Source organism: Oncorhynchus clarkii, chromosome 10, assembly GCF_045791955.1.
Source record: "Oncorhynchus clarkii lewisi isolate Uvic-CL-2024 chromosome 10, UVic_Ocla_1.0, whole genome shotgun sequence".
In the NCBI taxonomy this organism is placed as follows: Eukaryota; Metazoa; Chordata; class Actinopteri; order Salmoniformes; family Salmonidae; genus Oncorhynchus; species Oncorhynchus clarkii.
In genome coordinates this window covers 74,503,076-74,525,795 of record NC_092156.1, presented here as the reverse complement: position 1 = coordinate 74,525,795, position 22,720 = coordinate 74,503,076, and the positions used below count along the sequence as shown (strand labels likewise).

General features: G+C 44.9%; 1 protein-coding gene across 1 annotated transcript in view; it reads right to left on the bottom strand.

Annotated features, from left to right (window-relative positions):
- Positions 1–22,720, bottom strand: part of LOC139419344 (adhesion G protein-coupled receptor L3-like) — a 187,158-nt gene that overhangs the window by 51,197 nt on the left and 113,241 nt on the right. The window contains exons 7-8 of the mRNA XM_071169284.1: positions 8,320–8,544; positions 8,064–8,228 (exon numbers count right to left, since the gene is read on the bottom strand). Coding sequence (XP_071025385.1) covers positions 8,064–8,228; positions 8,320–8,544 — 390 coding nt within the window. The remainder of the gene's footprint in view (positions 1–8,063; positions 8,229–8,319; positions 8,545–22,720) is intronic.

The window sequence follows — 22,720 nt, the reverse complement described above, 5'->3', positions numbered from 1 at the left end:
TCCAACAGAACACCTCACGCTCTAACAGAGAACAACTCACGCTCTAACAGAACAACTCACGCTCTAACAGAGAACAACTCACGCTCTAACAGAGAACAACTCACGCTCTAACAGAGAACAACTCACGCTCTAACAGAACACCTCACGCTCTAACAGAGAACAACTCACGCTCTAACAGAACAACTCAAGCTCTAACAGAGAACAACTCACGCTCTAACAGAGAACAACTCACGCTCTAACAGAGAACAACTCACGCTCTAACAGAACACCTCACGCTCTAACAGCGAACAACTCACGCTCTAACAGAACAACTCACGCTCTAACAGAACACTTCACGCTCTAACAGAGAACAACTCACACTCTAACAGAGAACAGCAACTCACGCTCTAACAGAACACCTCGCGCTCTAACAGAGAACAACTCACACTCTAACAGAGAACAGCAACTCACGCTCTAACAGAACACCTCACGCTCTAACAGAGAACAACTCACGCTCTAACAGAGAACAACTCACGCTCTAACAGAACAACTCACGCTCTAACAGAGAACAACTCACGCTCTAACAGAGAACAGCAACTCACGCTCTAACAGAACACTTCACGCTCTAACAGAGAACAACTCACACTCTAACAGAGAACAGCAACTCACGCTCTAACAGAACAACTCACGCTCTAACAGAACAACTCACGCTCTAACAGAGAACAACTCACGCTCTAACAGAGAACAACTCACGCTCTAACAGAACAACTCACGCTCTAACAGAACAACTCACGCTCTAACAGAGAACAACTCACGCTCTAACAGAACAACTCACGCTCTAACAGAACAACTCACGCTCTAACAGAACAACTCACGCTCTAACAGAACAACTCACGCTCTAACAGAGAACAACTCACGCTCTAACAGAACAACTCACGCTCTAACAGAGAACAACTCACGCTCTAACAGAGAACAACTCACGCTCTAACAGAGAACAACTCACGCTCTAACAGAACAACTCACGCTCTAACAGAACAACTCACGCTCTAACAGAACAACTCACGCTCTAACAGAACAACTCACGCTCTAACAGAACAACTCACGCTCTAACAGAACAACTCACGCTCTAACAGAACAACTCACGCTCTAACAGAACAACTCACGCTCCAACAGAACACCTCACGCTCTAACAGAGAACAACTCACGCTCTAACAGAACAACTCACGCTCCAACAGAACACCTCACGCTCTAACAGAGAACAACTCACGCTCTAACAGAACAACTCACGCTCTAACAGAGAACAACTCACGCTCTAACAGAGAACAACTCACGCTCTAACAGAGAACAACTCACGCTCTAACAGAACACCTCACGCTCTAACAGAGAACAACTCACGCTCTAACAGAACAACTCAAGCTCTAACAGAGAACAACTCACGCTCTAACAGAGAACAACTCACGCTCTAACAGAGAACAACTCACGCTCTAACAGAACACCTCACGCTCTAACAGCGAACAACTCACGCTCTAACAGAACAACTCACGCTCTAACAGAACACTTCACGCTCTAACAGAGAACAACTCACACTCTAAAAGAGAACAGCAACTCACGCTCTAACAGAACACCTCGCGCTCTAACAGAGAACAACTCACACTCTAACAGAGAACAGCAACTCACGCTCTAACAGAACACCTCACGCTCTAACAGAGAACAACTCACGCTCTAACAGAGAACAACTCACGCTCTAACAGAACAACTCACGCTCTAACAGAGAACAACTCACGCTCTAACAGAGAACAGCAACTCACGCTCTAACAGAACACTTCACGCTCTAACAGAGAACAACTCACACTCTAACAGAGAACAGCAACTCACGCTCTAACAGAACAACTCATGCTCTAACAGAACAACTCACGCTCTAACAGAGAACAACTCACGCTCTAACAGAGAACAACTCACACTCTAACAGAGAACAGCAACTCACGCTCTAACAGAACAACTCATGCTCTAACAGAACAACTCACGCTCTAACAGAGAACAACTCACGCTCTAACAGAGAACAACTCACGCTCTAACAGAACACCTCACGCTCCAACAGAACAACTCACGCTCCAACAGAACACCTCACGCTCTAACAGAGAACAACTCACGCTCTAACAGAACAACTCACGCTCTAACAGAGAACAACTCACGCTCTAACAGAGAACAGCTCACGCTCTAACAGAGAACAACTCACGCTCTAACAGAGAACAACTCACGCTCTAACAGAGAACAACTCACACTCTAACAGAACAACTCACGCTCCAACAGAACACTTCACGCTCTAACAGAGAACAACTCACGCTCTAACAGAACAACTCACGCTCTAACAGAACACTTCACGCTCTAACAGAGAACAACTCACGCTCTAACAGAACAACTCACGCTCTAACAGAACACTTCACGCTCTAACAGAGAACAACTCACACTCTAACAGAGAACAGCAACTCACGCTCTAACAGAACAACTCATGCTCTAACAGAGAACAACTCACGCTCTAACAGAGAACAACTCACGCTCTAACAGAACAACTCACGCTCTAACAGCGAACAACTCACGCTCTAACAGAACAACTCACGCTCTAACAGAACAACTCACGCTCTAACAGAGAACAACTCACGCTCTAACAGAGAACAGCAACTCACGCTCTAACAGAACAACTCACACTCCAACAGAGAACAACTCACACTCTAACAGAGAATAACTCACGCTCTAACAGAACAACTCATGCTCTAATAGAGAACAACTCACGCTCTAACAGAGAACAACTCACGCTCTAACAGAACAACTCACGCTCTAACAGCGAACAACTCACGCTCCAACAGAACACCTCACGCTCTAACAGAGAACAACTCACGCTCTAACAGAACAACTCACGCTCTAACAGAGAACAACTCACGCTCTAACAGAGAACAACTCACGCTCTAACAGAGAACAACTCACGCTCTAACAGAACAACTCACGCTCTAACAGAGAACAACTCACGCTCTAACAGAGAACAACTCACGCTCTAACAGAAAAAAACTCACGCTCCAACAGAACAACTCACGCTCTAACAGAACAACTCACCCTCTAACAGAGAACAACTCACGCTCTAACAGAGAACAAGTCACGCTCTAACAGAGAACAACAACTCATGCTCTGACAGAGAACAACAACTCACGCTTTAACAGAATTTAAAGCCATGCTCTAACAGAGAACAACCCACGCTCTAACAGAATGTAAAGCCAGGCTCTAACAGAGAACAACCCACGCTCTAACATAATGTAAAGCCAGGCTCTAACAGAGAACAACCCACGCTCTACCAGAATGTAAAGCCAGGCTCTAACAGAGAACAACCCACGCTCTACCAGAATGTAAAGCCAGGCTCTAACAGAGAACAACCCACGCTCTAACAGAATGTAAAGCCAGGCTCTAACAGAGAACAACCCACGCTCTACCAGAATTTAAAGCCAGGCTCTAACAGAGAACAACCCACGCTCTAACAGAATGTAAAGCCAGGCTCTAACAGAGAACAACCCACGCTCTAACATAATTTAAAGCCAGGCTCTAACAGAGAACAACCCACGCTCTAAAGAAAAGACAAGCCAGACAGAAACCTACTTGTTCCATTGTTTAAATAACAGAAGCTCTGTGTGTGTAGTGTTAGTCAAACACTTATTGTCTGCTGTCTGGAACATGAAAAACCTGCACTGGGTGGAAATAGTATTTACTGCTGGAAATTATGTGAACTTATAAAGACTATTTCCAGTGAGTGTGGAATTGTCCTTATTTTCAAGGACAACCCCAACCCTAATCCTGATCCCAACTACCTTTTTACAGGGATTTAAACACCCCAACCCTAATCCTGATCCCAACTACCTTTTTACAAGGATTTAAACACCCCAACCCTAATCCTGATCCCAACTACCTTTTTACAAGGATTTAAACACCCCAACCCTAATCCTGATCCCAACTACCTTTTTACAAGGATTTAAACACCCCAACCCTGATCCTGATCCCAACTACCTTTTTACAAGGATTTAAACACCGCAACCCTAATCCTGATCCCAACTACCTTTTTACAAGGATGTAAACACCCCAACCCTAATCCTGATCCCAACTACCTTTTTACAAGGACTTAAACACCCCAACCCTAATCCTGATCCCAACTACCTTTTTACAAGGACTTAAACACCCCAACCCTAATCCTGATCCCAACTACCTTTTTACAAGGACTTAAACACCCCAACCCTAATCCTGATCCCAACTACCTGTTTACAATGATTTAAACACCCCAACCCTAATCCTGATCCCAACTACCTTTTTACAAGGACTTAAACACCCCAACCCTAATCCTGATCCCAACTACCTTTTTACAAGGACTTAAACACCCCAACCCTGATCCTGATCCCAACTACCTTTTTACAAGGACTTAAACACCCCAACCCTAATCCTGATCCCAACTACCTTTTTACAAGGACTTAAACACCCCAACCCTGATCCTGATCCCAACTACCTTTTTACAAGGACTTAAACACCCCAACCCTGATCCTGATCCCAATGTTTGATTCTGCTGTATAAAAAACATGTAATTACTATAATATACTGCATGTATTATATCTGACTGTAGTAACTACTGTATATCTGTATATGTAATTACTATGATATACTACATGTATTATATCTGACTGTAGTAACTACTGTATATCTGTATATGTAATTACTATAATATACTACATGTATTATATCTGACTGTAGTAACTACTGTATATCTGTAGATGTAATTACTATAATATACTGTGTGTATTATATCTGACTGTAGTAACTACTGTATATCTGTAGATGTAATTACTATAATATACTGCATGTATTATATCCGACTGTAGTAACTACTGTATATCTGTAGATATAATTACTATAATATACTACATGTATTATATCTGACTGTAGTAACTACTGTATATCTGTAGATGTAATTACTATAATATACTGCGTGTATTATATCTGACTGTAGTAACTACTGTATATCTGTAGATTACTATAATATACTACATGTATTATATCTGACTGTAGTAACTACTGTATATCTGTATATGTAATTACTATAATATACTGCATGTATTATATCTGACTGTAGTAACTACTGTATATCTGTAGATGTAATTACTATAATATACTGCATGTATTATATCTGACTGTAGTAACTACTGTATATCTGTAGATATAATTACTATAATATACTACATGTATTATATCTGACTGTAGTAACTACTGTATATCTGTATATGTAATTACTATAATATACTGCATGTATTATATCTGACTGTAGTGACTACTGTATATCTGTATATGTAATTACTATAATATACTGCATGTATTATATCTGACTGTAGTAACTACTGTATATCTGTATATGTAATTACTATAATATACTACATGTATTATATCTGACTGTAGTAACTACTGTATATCTGTAGATGTAATTACTATAATATACTGCATGTATTATATCTGACTGTAGTAACTACTGTATATCTGTATATGTAATTACTATAATATACTACATGTATTATATCTGACTGTAGTAGATACTGTATATCTGTAGATGTAATTACTATAATATACTGTGTGTATTATATCTGACTGTAGTAACTACTGTATATCTGTAGATTACTATAATATACTACATGTATTATATCTGACTGTAGTAACTACTGTATATCTGTAGATGTAATTACTATAATATACTGTGTGTATTATATCTGACTGTAGTAACTACTGTATATCTGTAGATGTAATTACTATAATATACTGTGTGTATTATATCTGACTGTAGTGACTACTGTATATCTGTATATGTAATTACTATAATATACTGCATGTATTATATCTGACTGTAGTAACTACTGTATATCTGTAGATGTAATTACTATAATATACTGCGTGTATTATATCTGACTGTAGTAACTACTGTATATCTGTATATGTAATTACTATAATATACTGCGTGTATTATATCTGACTGTAGTAACTACTGTATATCTGTAGATTACTATAATATACTACATGTATTATATCTGACTGTAGTAACTACTGTATATCTGTATATGTAATTACTATAATATACTACATGTATTATATCTGACTGTAGTAACTACTGTATATCTGTATATGTAATTACTATAATATACTACATGTATTATATCTTACTGTAGTAACTACTGTATATCTGTAGATTACTATAATATACTACATGTATTATATCTGACTGTAGTAACTACTGTATATCTGTATATGTAATTACTATAATATACTACATGTATTATATCTGACTGTAGTAACTACTGTATATCTGTATATGTAATTACTATAATATACTGCATGTATTATATCTGACTGTAGTAACTACTGTATATCTGTATATGTAATTACTATAATATACTGCATGTATTATATCTGACTGTAGTAACTACTGTATATCTGTAGATATAATTACTATAATATACTACATGTATTATATCTGACTGTAGTAACTACTGTATATCTGTAGATGTAATTACTATAATATACTACATGTATTATATCTGACTGTAGTAACTACTGTATATCTGTATATGTAATTACTATAATATACTACATGTATTATATCTGACTGTAGTAACTACTGTATATCTGTATATGTAATTACTATGATATACTACATGTATTATACGTGACGGGGCTGTAGTTAGTAGTGTCCCTACAGGACAGGGCTGTAGTTAGTAGTGTAGTTAGTTACCTAGTGTCCCTACAGGACAGGGCTGTAGTTAGTAGTGTTCCTACAGGACAGGGCTGTAGTTAGTAGTCTAGTTACCTAGTGTCCCTACAGGACAGGGCTGTAGTTACCTAGTGTCCCTACAGGACAGGGCTGTAGTTAGTAGTGTAGTTACCTAGTGTCCCTACAGGACAGGGCTGTAGTTAGTAGTGTCCCTACAGGACAGGGCTGTAGTTAGTAGTGTCCCTACAGGACAGGGCTGTAGTTACCTAGTGTCCCTACAGGACAGGGCTGTAGTTAGTAGTGTAGTTACCTAGTGTCCCTACAGGACAGGGCTGTAGTTAGTAGTGTAGTTACCTAGTGTCCCTACAGGACAGGGCTGTAGTTACCTAGTGTCCCTACAGGACAGGGCTGTAGTTAGTAGTGTAGTTACCTAGTGTCCCTACAGGACAGGGCTGTAGTTAGTAGTGTAGTAACCTAGTGTCCCTACAGGACAGGGCTGTAGTTAGTAGTGTCCCTACAGGACAGGGCTGTAGTTAGTAGTGTCCCTACAGGACAGGGCTGTAGTTAGTAGTGTCCCTACAGGACAGGGCTGTAGTTAGTAGTGTAGTTACCTAGTGTCCCTACAGGACAGGGCTATAGTTACCTAGTGTCCCTACAGGACAGGGCTATAGTTAGTAGTGTCCCTACAGGACAGGGCTGTAGTTAGTAGTCTAGTTACCTAGTGTCCCTACAGGACAGAGCTGTAGTTAGTAGTGTAGTTACCTAGTGTCCCTACAAGACAGGGCTGTAGTTAGTAGTGTAGTTACCTAGTGTCCCTACAGGACAGGGCTGTAGTTACCTAGTGTCGCTAGAGGACAGGGCTGTAGTTAGTAGTGTAGTTACCTAGTGTCCCTACAGGACAGGGCTGTAGTTAGTAGTGTAGTTACCTAGTGTCCCTACAGGACAGGGCTGTAGTTACCTAGTGTCGCTAGAGGACAGGGCTGTAGTTAGTAGTGTAGTTACCTAGTGTCCCTACAGGACAGGGCTGTAGTTACCTAGTGTCCCTACAGGACAGGGCTGTAGTTAGTAGTGTAGTTACCTAGTGTCCCTACAGGACAGGGCTGTAGTTACCTAGTGTCGCTAGAGGACAGGGCTGTAGTTAGTAGTGTAGTTACCTAGTGTCCCTACAGGACAGGGCTGTAGTTAGTAGTGTAGTTACCTAGTGTCCCTACAGGACAGGGCTGTAGTTACCTAGTGTCGATAGAGGACAGGGCTGTAGTTAGTAGTGTAGTTACCTAGTGTCCCTACAGGACAGGGCTGTAGTTACCTAGTGTCCCTACAGGACAGGGCTGCTTGGCCATCTGTCCCTGCTGGGTTCTGGGCCAGGACACTTCAGCTGTCACCCTGGGGGAGCAGTGGTCCTGGGGGGGTATGACCGGGGGCTGGGGAGGCAGAGGGGGAACACCCATGGCTGGAACCGACCGTCCGTTACCTACCGGAGATGTACATGTTAAAAACAGGTACAATAATTATACGATAACACATTGGAACAGAACGAGTTCATTTCCGTTAATGGCCGTTACCGGGGTTAACGATCTCTGGGATCTGGTTATCACCGGGGACGACCACGCCACCACCGGCAGGGTTCCGCACGGTCGTGGTTGTCCGGGACCGTTGACCGGGGAAGGTGGTGAGGATTGGTCGCGCCGTGGTATAGTAGGGAGGAGACCGGGTGGTCGCGGGCCGACTGGTGGAGGAAGAGGAGGAGGGGACTTTGGGAGGTCCGTGGATGACTGGAGGAACCAAGTCTGGACGGAGAGAGAAAGAGAGAGAGAAAGAGAGAGAGATGATCCAATTAGAGAAACAAGAGAAGAAGGAACTGTTGTGGTGGAGGAAGGAAGGAAGTCTGAATGGAGAGAAGGAGAGAGAGAAGGAGAGAGAGAGAGAGAGAGAGAGAGAGAGAGAGAAAGAGAGAAGAGAGAGAGAGAAGGAGAGAGAAGGAGAGAGAGGACAGGGAGAGAGAAGGAGAGAGGAGAGAGAAGGAGAGAGAGAAGGAGAGAGAAGGAGAGAGAGAAGGAGAGAGAAGGAGAGAGAGAGGAGAGAGAAGGAGAGAGAGAAGGACAGAGAGAGAGAAGGAGAGAGAACGAGAGAGAGAAGGAGAGAGAGAGAGAAGGACAGAGAGAGAGAAGGAGAGAGAGAAGGAGAGAGAGAGAAGGAGAGAGAGAGAGAAGGAGTGAGAGAGAAGGAAAGAGAGAAGGAGTGAGAGTTAACGAGAGAGAGAGAAGGAGAGAGAAGGAGAGAGAGAGAGAAGGAGTGAGAAGGAGAGAGAGAGAAGGAGAGGGAGATAAATGAGTTAGATAAAGAAGGGAATGTACTAGTCCTGGTTGGTGTGGAGGAAACAATGGAATAGATAAAGAAAATGCAGTGGAGTGTAACTGTTCAGATAGGAACGTACTAAACTGTTGTTCTGGGGGGGGTAAAAGGAACGTACTAAACTGTTGTTCTGGGGGGGGTAAAAGGAACGTACTAAACTGTTGTTCTGGGGGGGGTAAAAGGAACGTACTAAACTGTTGTTCTGGGGGGGGTAAAAGGAACGTACTAAACTGTTGTTCTGGGGGGGGTAAAAGGAACGTACTAAACTGTTGTTCTGGGGGGGGTAAAAGGAACGTACTAAACTGTTGTTCTGGGGGGGGTAAAAGGAACGTACTAAACTGTTGTTCTGGGGGGGGTAAAAGGAACGTACTAAACTGTTGTTCTGGGGGGGGGTAAAAGGAACGTACTAAACTGTTGTTCTGGGGGGGGTAAAAGGAACGTACTAAACTGTTGTTCTGGGAGGGGTAAAAGGAACGTACTAAACTGTTGTTCTGGGGGGGGTAAAAGGAACGTACTAAACTGTTGTTCTGGGGGGGGGTAAAAGGAACGTACTAAACTGTTGTTCTGGGGGGGGGTAAAAGGAACGTACTAAACTGTTGTTCTGGGGGGGGGTAAAAGGAACGTACTAAACTGTTGTTCTGGGGGGGGGTAAAAGGAACGTACTAAACTGTTGTTCTGGGGGGGGTAAAAGGAACGTACTAAACTGTTGTTCTGGGGGGGGGGTAAAAGGAACGTACTAAACTGTTGTTCTGGGGGGGGGGTAAAAGGAACGTACTAAACTGTTGTTCTGGGGGGGGGGGGTAAAAGGAACGTACTAAACTGTTGTTCTGGGGGGGGGGTAAAAGGAACGTACTAAACTGTTGTTCTGGGGGGGGTAAAAGGAACGTACTAAACTGTTGTTCTGGGGGGGTAAAAGGAACGTACTAAACTGTTGTTCTGGGGGGGGGTAAAAGGAACGTACTAAACTGTTGTTCTGGGGGGGTAAAAGGAACGTACTAAACTGTTGTTCTGGGGGGGTAAAAGGAACGTACTAAACTGTTGTTCTGGGGGGGGGTAAAAGGAACGTACTAAACTGTTGTTCTGGGGGGGGGTAAAAGGAACGTACTAAACTGTTGTTCTGGGGGGGGGGGGGGTAAAAGGAACGTACTAAACTGTTGTTCTGGGGGGGGGGTAAAAGGAACGTACTAAACTGTTGTTCTGGGGGGGGGGGGTAAAAGGAACGTACTAAACTGTTGTTCTGGGGGGGGGGGTAAAAGGAACGTACTAAACTGTTGTTCTGGGGGGGGGGGTAAAAGGAACGTACTAAACTGTTGTTCTGGGGGGGGTAAAAGGAACGTACTAAACTGTTGTTCTGGGGGGGGGGGGGGTAAAAGGAACGTACTAAACTGTTGTTCTGGGGGGGGGTAAAAGGAACGTACTAAACTGTTGTTCTGGGGGGGTAAAAGGAACGTACTAAACTGTTGTTCTGGGGGGGTAAAAGGAACGTACTAAACTGTTGTTCTGGGGGGGTAAAAGGAACGTACTAAACTGTTGTTCTGGGGGGGGTAAAAGGAACGTACTAAACTGTTGTTCTGGGGGGGGTAAAAGGAACGTACTAAACTGTTGTTCTGGGGGGGTAAAAGGAACGTACTAAACTGTTGTTCTGGGGGGGTAAAAGGAACGTACTAAACTGTTGTTCTGGGGGGGGGTAAAAGGAACGTACTAAACTGTTGTTCTGGGGGGGGATAAAAGGAACGTACTAAACTGTTGTTCTGGGGGGGTAAAAGGAACGTACTAAACTGTTGTTCTGGGGGGGGGTAAAAGGAACGTACTAAACTGTTGTTCTGGGGGGGGGGTAAAAGGAACGTACTAAACTGTTGTTCTGGGGGGGTAAAAGGAACGTACTAAACTGTTGTTCTGGGGGGGGGGTAAAAGGAACGTACTAAACTGTTGTTCTGGGGGGGGGTAAAAGGAACGTACTAAACTGTTGTTCTGGGGGGGTAAAAGGAACGTACTAAACTGTTGTTCTGGGGGGGGTAAAAGGAACGTACTAAACTGTTGTTCTGGGGGGGTAAAAGGAACGTACTAAACTGTTGTTCTGGGGGGGGGGTAAAAAAAATGGGGACATTTGAGAAATTCTTTCATAATTTAATGAAACCATTGAACGCTGGTTATGAAATTAACATTCTGTCTTTGGTATCTTCTTGGTTACACTCCAACCCTTCTGGGTTACACCCTATCCCCTACACTCCTTCTGGGTTACACCCTAACCCCTACACTCCTTCTGGGTTACACTCTAACCCCTCCACTCCTTCTGGGTTACACCCTAACCCCTCCACTCCTTCTGGGTTACACCCTAACCCCTCCACTCCTTCTGGGTTACACCCTAACCCCTCCACTCCTTCTGGGTTACACCCTAACCGCTCCACTCCACTCCTTCTGGGTTACACCCTAACCCCTCCACTCCACTCCTTCTGGGTTACACCCTAACCCCTCCACTCCACTCCTTCTGGGTTACACCCTAACCCTTCCACTCCACTCCTTCTGGGTTACACCCTAACCCCTACACTCTAACCCTTCTGGGTTACACCCTAACCCCTACACTCCTTCTGGGTTACACCCTAACCCCTCCACTCCTTCTGGGTTACACCCTAACCGCTCCACTACACTCCTTCTGGGTTACACCCTAACCCCTCCACTCCACTCCTTCTGGGTTACACCCTAACCCCTACACTCCAACCCTTCTGAGTTACACCCTAACCCCTACACTCCAACCCTTCTGGGTTACACCCTAACCCCTCCACTCCTTCTGGGTTACACCCTAACCCCTCCACTCCTTCTGGGTTACACCCTAACCGCTCCACTCCACGTCTTCTGGGTTACACCCTAACCCCTCCACTCCACTCCTTCTGGGTTACACCCTAACCCCTCCACTCCTTCTGGGTTACACCCTAACCCCTCCACTCCTTCTGGGTTACACCCTAACCCCTCTACTCCTTCTGGGTTACACCCTAACCCCTCCACTCCACTCCTTCTGGGTTACACCCTAACCCCTCCACTCCACTCCTTCTCGGTTATACCCTAACCCCTCCACTCCTTCTGGGTTACACCCTAAACCCTCCACTCCACTCCTTCTGGGTTACACCCTAACCCCTCCACTCCACTCCTTCTGGGTTACACCCTAACCCCTCCACTCCACTCCTTCTGGGTTACACCCTAACCCCTCCACTCCTTCTGGGTTACACCCTAACCCCTCCACTCCTTCTGGGTTACACCCTAACCCCTCCAACTCCTTCTGGGTTACACCCTAACCCCTCTACTCCTTCTGGGTTACACCCTAACCCCTCTACTCCTTCTGGGTTATACCCTAACCCCCCTACTCCTTCTGGTTTACACCCTAACCCCTCTACTCCTTCTGGGTTACACCCTAACCCCTCTACTCCTTCTGGGTTACACCCTAACCCCTCTACTCCTTCTGGGTTACACCCTAACCCCTCTACTCCTTCTGGGTTACACCCTAACCCCTCCACTCCTTCTGGGTTACACCCTAACCCCTCCACTCCTTCTGGGTTACACCCTAACCCCTCCACTCCACTCCTTCTGGGTTACACCCTAACCCCTCCACTCCTTCTGGGTTACACCCTAACCCCTCCACTCCTTCTGGGTTACACCCTAACCCCTCCAACTCCTTCTGGGTTACACCCTAACCCCTCTACTCCTTCTGGGTTATACCCTAACCCCTCTACTCCTTCTGGGTTACACCCTAACCCCTGTACTCCTTCTGGGTTACACCCTAACCCCTCTACTCCTTCTGGGTTACACACTAACCCCTCTACTCCTTCTGGGTTACACCCTAACCCCTCTACTCCTTCTGGGTTACACCCTAACCCCTCTACTCCTTCTGGGTTACACCCTAACCCCTCCACTCCTTCTGGGTTACACCCTAACCCCTACACTCCACTCCTTCTGGGTTACACCCTAACCCCTCCACTCCACTCCTTCTGGGTTACACCCTAACCCCTCCACTCCTTCTGGGTTACACCCTAACCCCTCCTCTCCACCGTTTCTTTCATCGACTAAGTACATTATTTTCTCTTCAACCATTCTGTTCTGTTCTGTTCTGTTCTGTTCTCTTCTGTTCTGTTTTGTTCTGTTCTGTTCTGTTCCCACACAGGGTTGTAGTCATTGGAATGTTCCCGTCCCCAAACGCCATATGACCTCCCTCCCTCTCTCTCTCCCTCCCTACCTCCCTCATTCCTTCCCTCCCTCTCACCCTCCCTCCCTCCCTACCTACCTCCCTCCCTCCCTCCCTCCCTCCCTCATTCCCTCCCTTCTTCCCTCTCTCCCTCCCTACCTCCCTCATTCTCTCCCTCCCTCTCTCCCTCCCTCATTCCCTCCCTCCCTCACAATTCTACATGGTTCCAGGGTTAATTCTGCATGGTTACAGGGATAATTCTGCATGGTTACAGGGTTAATTCTGCATGGTTACAGGGTTAATTCTGCATGGTTACAGGGATAATTCTGCATGGTTACAGGGTTAATTCTGCATGGTTACAGGGTTAATTATGCATGGTTACAGGGTTAATTCTGCATGGTTACAGGGATAATTCTACATGGTTACAGGGATAATTCTGCATGGTTACAGGGATAATTCTGCATGGTTACAGGGTTAATTCTGCATGGTTACAGGGATAATTCTGCATGGTTACAGGGTTAATTCTGCATGGTTACAGGCTTGATTCTGCATGGTTACAGGGTTAATTCTGCATGGTTACAGGGTTAATTCTGCATGGTTACAGGGATAATTCTACATGGTTACAGGGATAATTCTGCATGGTTACAGGGATAATTCTGCATGGTTACAGGGTTAATTCTGCATGGTTACAGGGATAATTCTGCATGGTTACAGGGTTAATTCTGCATGGTTACAGGGTTAATTCTGCATGGTTACAGGGATAATTCTGCATGGTTACAGGGTTAATTCTGCATGGTTACAGGGTTAATTCTGCATGGTTACAGGGATAATTCTGCATGGTTACAGGGTTAATTCTGCATGGTTACAGGGTTAATTCTGCATGGTTACAGGGATAATTCTGCATGGTTACAGGGTTAATTCTGCATGGTTACAGGGATAATTCTGCATGGTTACAGGGTTAATTCTGCATGGTTACAGGGTTAATTCTGCATGGTTACAGGGTTAATTCTGCATGGTTACAGGGATAATTCTGCATGGTTACAGGGTTAATTCTGCATGGTTACAGGGTTAATTCTGCATGGTTACAGGGTTAATTCTGCATGGTTACAGGGTTAATTCTGCATGGTTATGGGGTTAATTCTGGATGGTTACAGGGTTAATTCTGCATGGTTACAGGGATAATTCTGCATGGTTACAGGGTTAATTCTGCATGGTTACAGGGTTAATTCTGCATGGTTACAGGGTTAATTCTGCATGGTTACAGGGATAATTCTGCATGGTTACAGGGTTAATTCTGCATGGTTACAGGGTTAATTCTGCATGGTTACAGGGTTAATTCTGCATGGTTACAGGGATAATTCTGCATGGTTACAGGGTTAATTCTGCATGGTTACAGGGTTAATTCTGCATGGTTACAGGGTTAATTCTGCATGGTTACAGGGTTAATTCTGCATGGTTATGGGGTTAATTCTGGATGGTTACAGGGTTAATTCTGCATGGTTACAGGGATAATTCTGCATGGTTACAGGGTTAATTCTGGATGGTTACAGGGTTAATTCTGGATGGTTACAGGGTTAATTCTGGATGGTTACAGGGTTAATTCTGCATGGTTACAGGGATAATTCTGCATGGTTACAGGGTTAATTCTGCATGGTTACAGGGTTAATTCTGCATGGTTACAGGGTTAATTCTGCATGGTTACAGGGATAATTCTGCATGGTTACAGGGTTAATTCTGCATGGTTACAGGGTTAATTCTGCATGTTACAGGGTTAATTCTGGATGGTTACAGGGATAATTCTGCATGGTTACAGGGTTAATTCTGCATGGTTACAGGGTTAATTCTGGAAGGTTAAAATACAAACAATTAAATGGATTAAAGGGATAACCAAACCACAAATTCCACAAATTCTGTTGCAACTCAAGTCTACTACAAAACCCACAATGCAATGCTCCCTCTCTCTCTCTGGGCTGGCTAGCTAGCTGGCAAGAAAACATAGCTACACACATTAATTCCAAAGTCAAAATCAGCATGTGAAGTAGCTAGCTAGCTGTAAAATCTCCTTAAACAAACTGCACTAGCAATTTAGGAGTCTCCAATCTCACCGAGTTCAACTTTGTAGTTTGTCTCTGAGAGAGAGCAGAGTATGTTTCTTTCCCACAGAGATACTTCTGAGGAGATACGAAACACCCATTAGAATCGTATTAATGCCCATTGTGTACGTTGCCCATGTGTCGTCAATGGGCAGCGCGGTGGATTCTGGGCGATTCTGGGACAAGGAGAGCTGCCCTTCAAGGAGTGAATGGGAATCAATTGGGCGCTAGCTCAAATACCAAACATTAGCATGAATGTCGTGAACAAGAAGTACAACGTAGGAAATATTTTCCAAGATGTGACATCATTAACTTGTTCTCTGTAAATACTGTATATCTTTGGAATAGTGACATTGCGTAATTTCGAGGAAAATAGGCAGGTTTCTCGACTCGTATCCCGTGACTTTGAGAAGGGATTGTGTGACGATTAGCTTAGCAACCGCGTGTTGCAGCATCACAACGTGAATGTGATGGGTCTACAGTCAGTTGGGTGGGACGTTACTCCATTCAACTCCTCCAAATGGGATTCCTATCTCCTCCTTTCTGAAATATCTCTGTTTCCCACAACGCATTGCGTGCACGGTACTTGAATGACAAACAAGAGTAGAATAATTTGGTACACTGTTTAAATTGGGGCGGCAGGGTAGCCTAGTGGTTAGTGTTGGACTAGTAACCGAAAGGTTGCAAGATCGAATCCCTGAGCTGACAAGGTAGAACAAATCTGTCATTGTTCCCCTGAACAAGGCAGTTAACCAACTGTTCCTAGGCCGTCACTGAAAAAATAAGATTTTGTTCTAAACTGAATTGCCTAGTTAAATAAATCAAAACGTAGCGAATCTAAGCGAAGTGTCAACTTTGTCACGACAACATAAACAGACGGATGTGTTCAAGAACAAGTATGTCTATTAGGTGACCTGCAGGTCATTGTTTTACAAGGTGTTATGCAGAGTCTGTTATCCCCTATCTCCAGTGATGAGAATCGTGTAGCTATGATGAGTTCCTACATGATTTCCTGATTTCCACAGACACAGACCATGGCACAGTTAAATCATGGGATTTAAAAAAATAAATAATAATAATGTTTTTTTTTATCCACTGATAGAAAATAGTCTCCCACCAAATTGACAGGAGCTTTAATGATTTATATTTCTGGGGGGGTTGGATCATCCCTTTAAGTTAAGGTATTGATTCTGAATGGTTATTAGGGCTATGGAGGGGGGGGGGGGGGCTTAAAACCAAATAATTAAAAACAACATGCTGTTTCCATCAGGTAAATTCCACTATTCCAAAAATACACCTTATGGAAGAGCGGGGACTGTGAAGAAACACAAACACAGGCACATACACATGATAAGATACACACTATACACACACATGTGGTAGTGGAGTATGGGGACTGAGGGCACACACATAGTGCGTTGTGATTTCTGGAATTAATGCATTTTGATGTTTTTAAAATTGTATAAACTGCTCTAATTTTGCCGGACCCCAGGAAGGGGATCCATAATAAACTCCAGGAAGAGTAGCTGCTGCCTTGGCAGGAACTAATGGGGATCCATAATAAACCCCAGGAAGAGTAGCTGCTGCCTTGGCAGGAACTAATGGGAATCCATAATAAACCCCAGGAAGAGTAGCTGCTGCCTTGGCAGGAACTAATGGGGATCCATAATAAACCCCAGGAAGAGTAGCTGCTGCCTTGGCAGGAACTAATGGGGATCCATAATAAACCCCAGGAAGAGTAGCTGCTGCCTTGGCAGGAACTAATGGGGATCCATAATAAACCCCAGGAAGAGTAGCTGCTGCCTTGGCAGGAACTAATGGGAATCCATAATAAACCCCATGAAGAGTAGCTGCTGCCTTGGCAGGAACTAATGGGGATCCATAATAAACCCCAGGAAGAGTAGCTGCTGTCTTGGCAGGAAATAATGGGGATCCATAATAAAGCCCAGGAAGAGTAGCTGCTGCCTTGGCAGGAACTAATGGGGATCCATAATAAACCCCAGGAAGAGTAGCTGCTGCCTTGGCAGGAACTAATGGGGATCCATAATAAACCCCAGGAAGAGTAGCTGCTGCCTTGGCAGGAACTAATGGGGATCCATAATAAACCCCAGGAAGAGTAGCTGCTGTCTTGGCAGGAAATAATGGGGATCCATAATAAAGCCCAGGAAGAGTAGCTGCTGCCTTGGCAGGAACTAATGGGGATCCATAATAAACCCCAGGAAGAGTACCTGCTGCCTTGGCAGGAACTAATGGGGATCCATAATAAACCCCAGGAAGAGTAGCTGCTGCCTTGGAAGGAACTAATGGGGATCGGTAATAAACCCCAGGAAGAGTAGCTGCTGCCTTGGCAGGAACTAATGGGGATCCATAATAAACCCCAGGAAGAGTAGCTGCTGCCTTGGCAGGAACTAATGGGGATCCATAATAAACCCCCAGGAAGAGTAGCTGCTGCCTTGGCAGGAACTAATGGGGATCCATAATAAACCCCAGGAAGAGTAGCTGCTGCCTTGGCAGGAACTAATGGGGATCCATAATAAACCCCAGGAAGAGTAGCTGCTGCCTTGGCAGGAACTAATGGGGATCCATAATAAACCCCAGGAAGAGTAGCTGCTGCCTTGGCAGGAACTAATGGGGATCCATAATAAACCCCAGGAAGAGTAGCTGCTGCCTTGGCAGGAACTAATGGGGATCCATAATAAACCCTAGGAAGAGTAGCTGCTGCCTTGGCAGGAACTAATGGGGATCCATAATAAACCCCAGGAAGAGTAGCTGCTGCCTTGGCAGGAACTAATGGGGATCCATAATAAACCCCAGGAAGAGTAGCTGCTGTCTTGGCAGGAAATAATGGGGATCCATAATAAAGCCCAGGAAGAGTAGCTGCTGCCTTGGCAGGAACTAATGGGGATCCATAATAAACCCCCAGGAAGAGTAGCTGCTGCCTTGGCAGGAACTAATGGGGATCCATAATAAACCCCAGGAAGAGTAGCTGCTGCCTTGGCAGGAACTAATGGGGATCCATAATAAACCCCAGGAAGAGTAGCTGCTGCCTTGGCAGGAACTAATGGGGATCCATAATAAACCCCAGGAAGAGTAGCTGCTGCCTTGGCAGGAACTAATGGGGATCCATAATAAACCCCAGGAAGAGTAGCTGCTGCCTTGGCAGGAACTAATGGGGATCCATAATAAACCCCAGGAAGAGTAGCTGCTGTCTTGGCAGGAAATAATGGGGATCCATAATAAAGCCCAGGAAGAGTAGCTGCTGCCTTGGCAGGAACTAATGGGGATCCATAATAAACCCCAGGAAGAGTACCTGCTGCCTTGGCAGGAACTAATGGGGATCCATAATAAACCCCAGGAAGAGTAGCTGCTGCCTTGGCAGGAACTAATGGGGATCCATAATAAACCCCAGGAAGAGTAGCTGCTGCCTTGGCAGGAACTAATGGGGATCCATAATAAACCCCAGGAAGAGTAGCTGCTGCCTTGGCAGGAACTAATGGGGATCCATAATAAACCCCAGGAAGAGTAGCTGCTGCCTTGGCAGGAACTAATGAGGATCCATAATAAACCCCAGGAAGAGTAGCTGCTGCCTTGGCAGGAACTAATGGGGATCCATAATAAACCCCAGGAAGAGTAGCTGCTGCCTTGGCAGGAACTAATGGGGATCCATAATAAACCCCAGGAAGAGTAGCTGCTGCCTTGGCAGGAACTAATGGGGATCCATAATAAACCCCAGGAAGAGTAGCTGCTGCCTTGGCAGGAACTAATGGGGATCCATAATAACCCCCAGGAAGAGTAGCTGCTGCCTTGGCAGGAACTAATGGGGATCCATAATAAACCCCAGGAAGAGTAGCTGCTGCCTTGGCAGGAACTAATGGGGATCCATAATAAACCCCAGGAAGAGTAGCTGCTGCCTTGGCAGGAACTAATGGGGATCCATAATAAACCCCAGGAAGAGTAGCTGCTGCCTTGGCAGGAACTAATGAGGATCCATAATAAACCCCAGGAAGAGTAGCTGCTGCCTTGGCAGGAACTAATGGGGATCCATAATAAACCCCAGGAAGAGTAGCTGCTGCCTTGGCAGGAACTAATGGGGATCCATAATAAACCCCAGGAAGAGTAGCTGCTGCCTTGGCAGGAACTAATGGGGATCCATAATAAACCCCAGGAAGAGTAGCTGCTGCCTTGGCAGGAACTAATGGGGATCCATAATAAATCCCAGGAAGAGTAGCTGCTGCCTTGGCAGGAACTAATGGGGATCCATAATAAACCTCAGGAAGAGTAACGTTTTCTCACAGCTTGTTAGAGCATTGTAAACTGTTGTGACACAGTCGTCTGAGCACCACGCCTCGCCTCTGAGCATCATGGGGTTTTTATGGTACGTAGTCTATTTTTTCTCCGGACCTTTTTCAAAATCGTCCCCAAAAAAATCTAAGTCTATTTTTTGTGATCAGTCTGCCCTCCAGATGCCAGATTCCTCCATGTAATGTCACCATCACACACCATGTGTGTGTGTGTATGTGTGTGTGTGTGTGTGTGTGTTATCATTGTTCAGAGTGAGTGCATAACAAGGCCATGGTTTGACAGGTCTGAGCCCATACAAGCCCAAACCCTGCTGTAACAATGGACTGGTAATGTGTGTGTGTGTGTTTGTGGGTGGGAGGAACACAATCCAACACAACACAGCAGTAAATTACACAGCAAAAACATCAACATCTCAGACACTCAGACACAACAACAGATGGTTCTCTCTCTCTCTCTCTCTCTCTCTCTCTCTCTCTCTCTCTCTCTCTCTCTCTCTCTCTCTCTCTCTCTTTCTCTCTGTCCCTCTCCCTGTCTCTCTGTCTCTCTCCCTGTCCCTCTCCCTGTCTCTCTCCCTGTATCTCTCTCTCTCTGTCTTCCTCTTTCTCTGTTACGCACATAAAGCCCCCCCTCCCTCGCCCCACACACACACACACACACTCATCTCTCTTACACACGTAATCACAGGAGGTGTTTTTGGGGAGTGCAGATCTACGCTGACGTGACACGAGAGGCTCATTAAACATTCATAGGGATGTCTTGGCCACGCCCCTTACGTAAGACTCTTACACCCTTATTAATGTAAGACACGCCTCAGGGGGTCCCCTCCTGTATTCCCTGATCACCAACGACGAGGCAGCCTATAAGGAAGAGGTCAGAGACCTGGCAAAGGGATGTCTTGGCCACGCCCCTTACGTAAGACTCTTACACCTTTAATGTAAGACACGCACAAACACACAAACCCCTCAGGGTTTAGTCCCCTCCTGTATTCCCTGATCACCAACGACGACGAGGCAGCCTATAAGGAAGAGGTCAGAGACCTGGCAGTGTGGTGCCAGGACAACCACCTCTCCCTCAACGTCAGCAAGACAAAAGGAGCTGATCGTGGACTACAGGAAGCGGCGTGCCGAGCACATCGACGGGGCTGTAGTGGAACGGGTCGAGACCTTCCCGTTCCTCGGTGTCCACATCGCTAAGTACCGATCATGTTCCAAACACACCAGCACGGTGATGAAGAGGGCACGACAACACCTCTTCCCCCTCAGGAGACGATTTGGGCCCTCCGAAAGAGCTAGAGCTGCATCGCTATGGCAACTGAGGGAGGGTATGGGGGACACTTGGAATGTATATAAAAAGTGTAAATATTGGGATGCAAACTATAAATGTAATACATTTCAACTCTATATCTGACTTGGTACAGGTGTCTGACTATTTTTAAGCTCATGTGAGGTGTGTACTTTTTTTTTTCCAAAGTAGATTTGTTTTAGACTACCAAGAATCACTCGTAGCCCACTGCAGTAAATGGTTAATTTTGCATAATTTAGTGGAATTAAACTGGCGCGTGTATACAGTACATTCATTATGTATCCTGTTTATCACAGGCGTACAGCATACAATGACTTTTTCCTATTTTTGTTGCCTTACAACCTGGAATAAAAATATATTTTTTTGGGGGGGGGGGTTGTATCATTTGATTTACACATACATACCACTTTGAAGATGCAAAATATTTTTTGTTGTGAAACAAACAAGAAATAAGACAATAAAAACTGAAAACTTGAGGGTGCAGAAATATTCACCCCACCAAAGTCAATACTTTGTAGAGCCACCTTATGCAGCAATTACAGCTGCAAGTCTCTTGGGGTATGTCTCTATAAGCTTGGCACATCTAGCTACTGGGATTTTTGCCCATTCTTCAAGGCAAAACTGCTCCAGCTCCTTCAAGGTGGATGGGTTCCGCTGGTGCACAGCAATCTTTAAGTCATACCACAGATTCTCAATTGGATTGAGGTCTGGGCTTTGACGAGGCCATTCCAAGGACATTTAAATGTTCCCTCAAAAACCACTCGAGTGTTGCTTTAGCAGTGTGCTTAGGGTCATTGTCCTGCTGGAAGGTGAACCTCCGTCGCAGTCTCAAATCTCTGGAAGACTGAAACAGGTTTCCTTCAATAATTTCCCTGTATTTAGCACCATCCATCAATCCTTCAATTCTGACCAGTTTCCCAGTCCCTGCCAATGAAAAAAATCTCCACAGCATGATGCTACCAACCCCAAGCTTCATTGTGGGGATGGTATTCTTGTGGTGATGAGAGGTGTTGGGTTGGCGCCAGACACAGCATTTTCCTTGATGGCCAAAAAGCTACGTTTTAGTCTCAACTGACCAGAGTACCTTCTTCCATATGTTTGGGGAGTCTCCCACATGTCTTTTGGCGAACACCAAACGTGTTTACTTATTTTTTTCTTTAAGCAATGGATTTTTTCAAGCAACTCTTCTGTAAAGCCCAGCTCTGGAGTGTACGGTTTAAATTAGTCCTATGGACAGATAATCCAATCTCCGCTGTGGAGCTTTGCAGTTCCTTCAGGGTAATCTTTGGTCTCCTTGTTTCCTCTCCGATTAATGCCCTCCTTGCCTGGTCCATAAGTTTTGGTGGGCGGCCCTCTCTTCGCAGGTTTGTCGTGGTGCCACATTACTTAAATTTTTTAAAATAATGGATTTAATGATGCTCCGTGGGATGTTCAAAGTTTCTGACATTTTTTTATAACCCAACCCTGATCTGTACTTCTCCGCAACTTTGTCCCCGACCTGTTTGGAGAGCTCCTTGGTCTTCATGGTGCCGCTTGCTTGGTGGTGACCCCTTGCTTAGTGGTGTTGCAGACTCTGGGGCCTTTCAGAACAGGTGTATATATATATATACGGAGATCATGTGACAGATCATGTGACACAGATTGCACACAGGTGGACTTTACCTAATTATGTGACTTCTGAAGGTAATTGGTTGCAGAAGATCTTATTTAGAGACTTCCTAGTAAAAGGGGTGAATACAT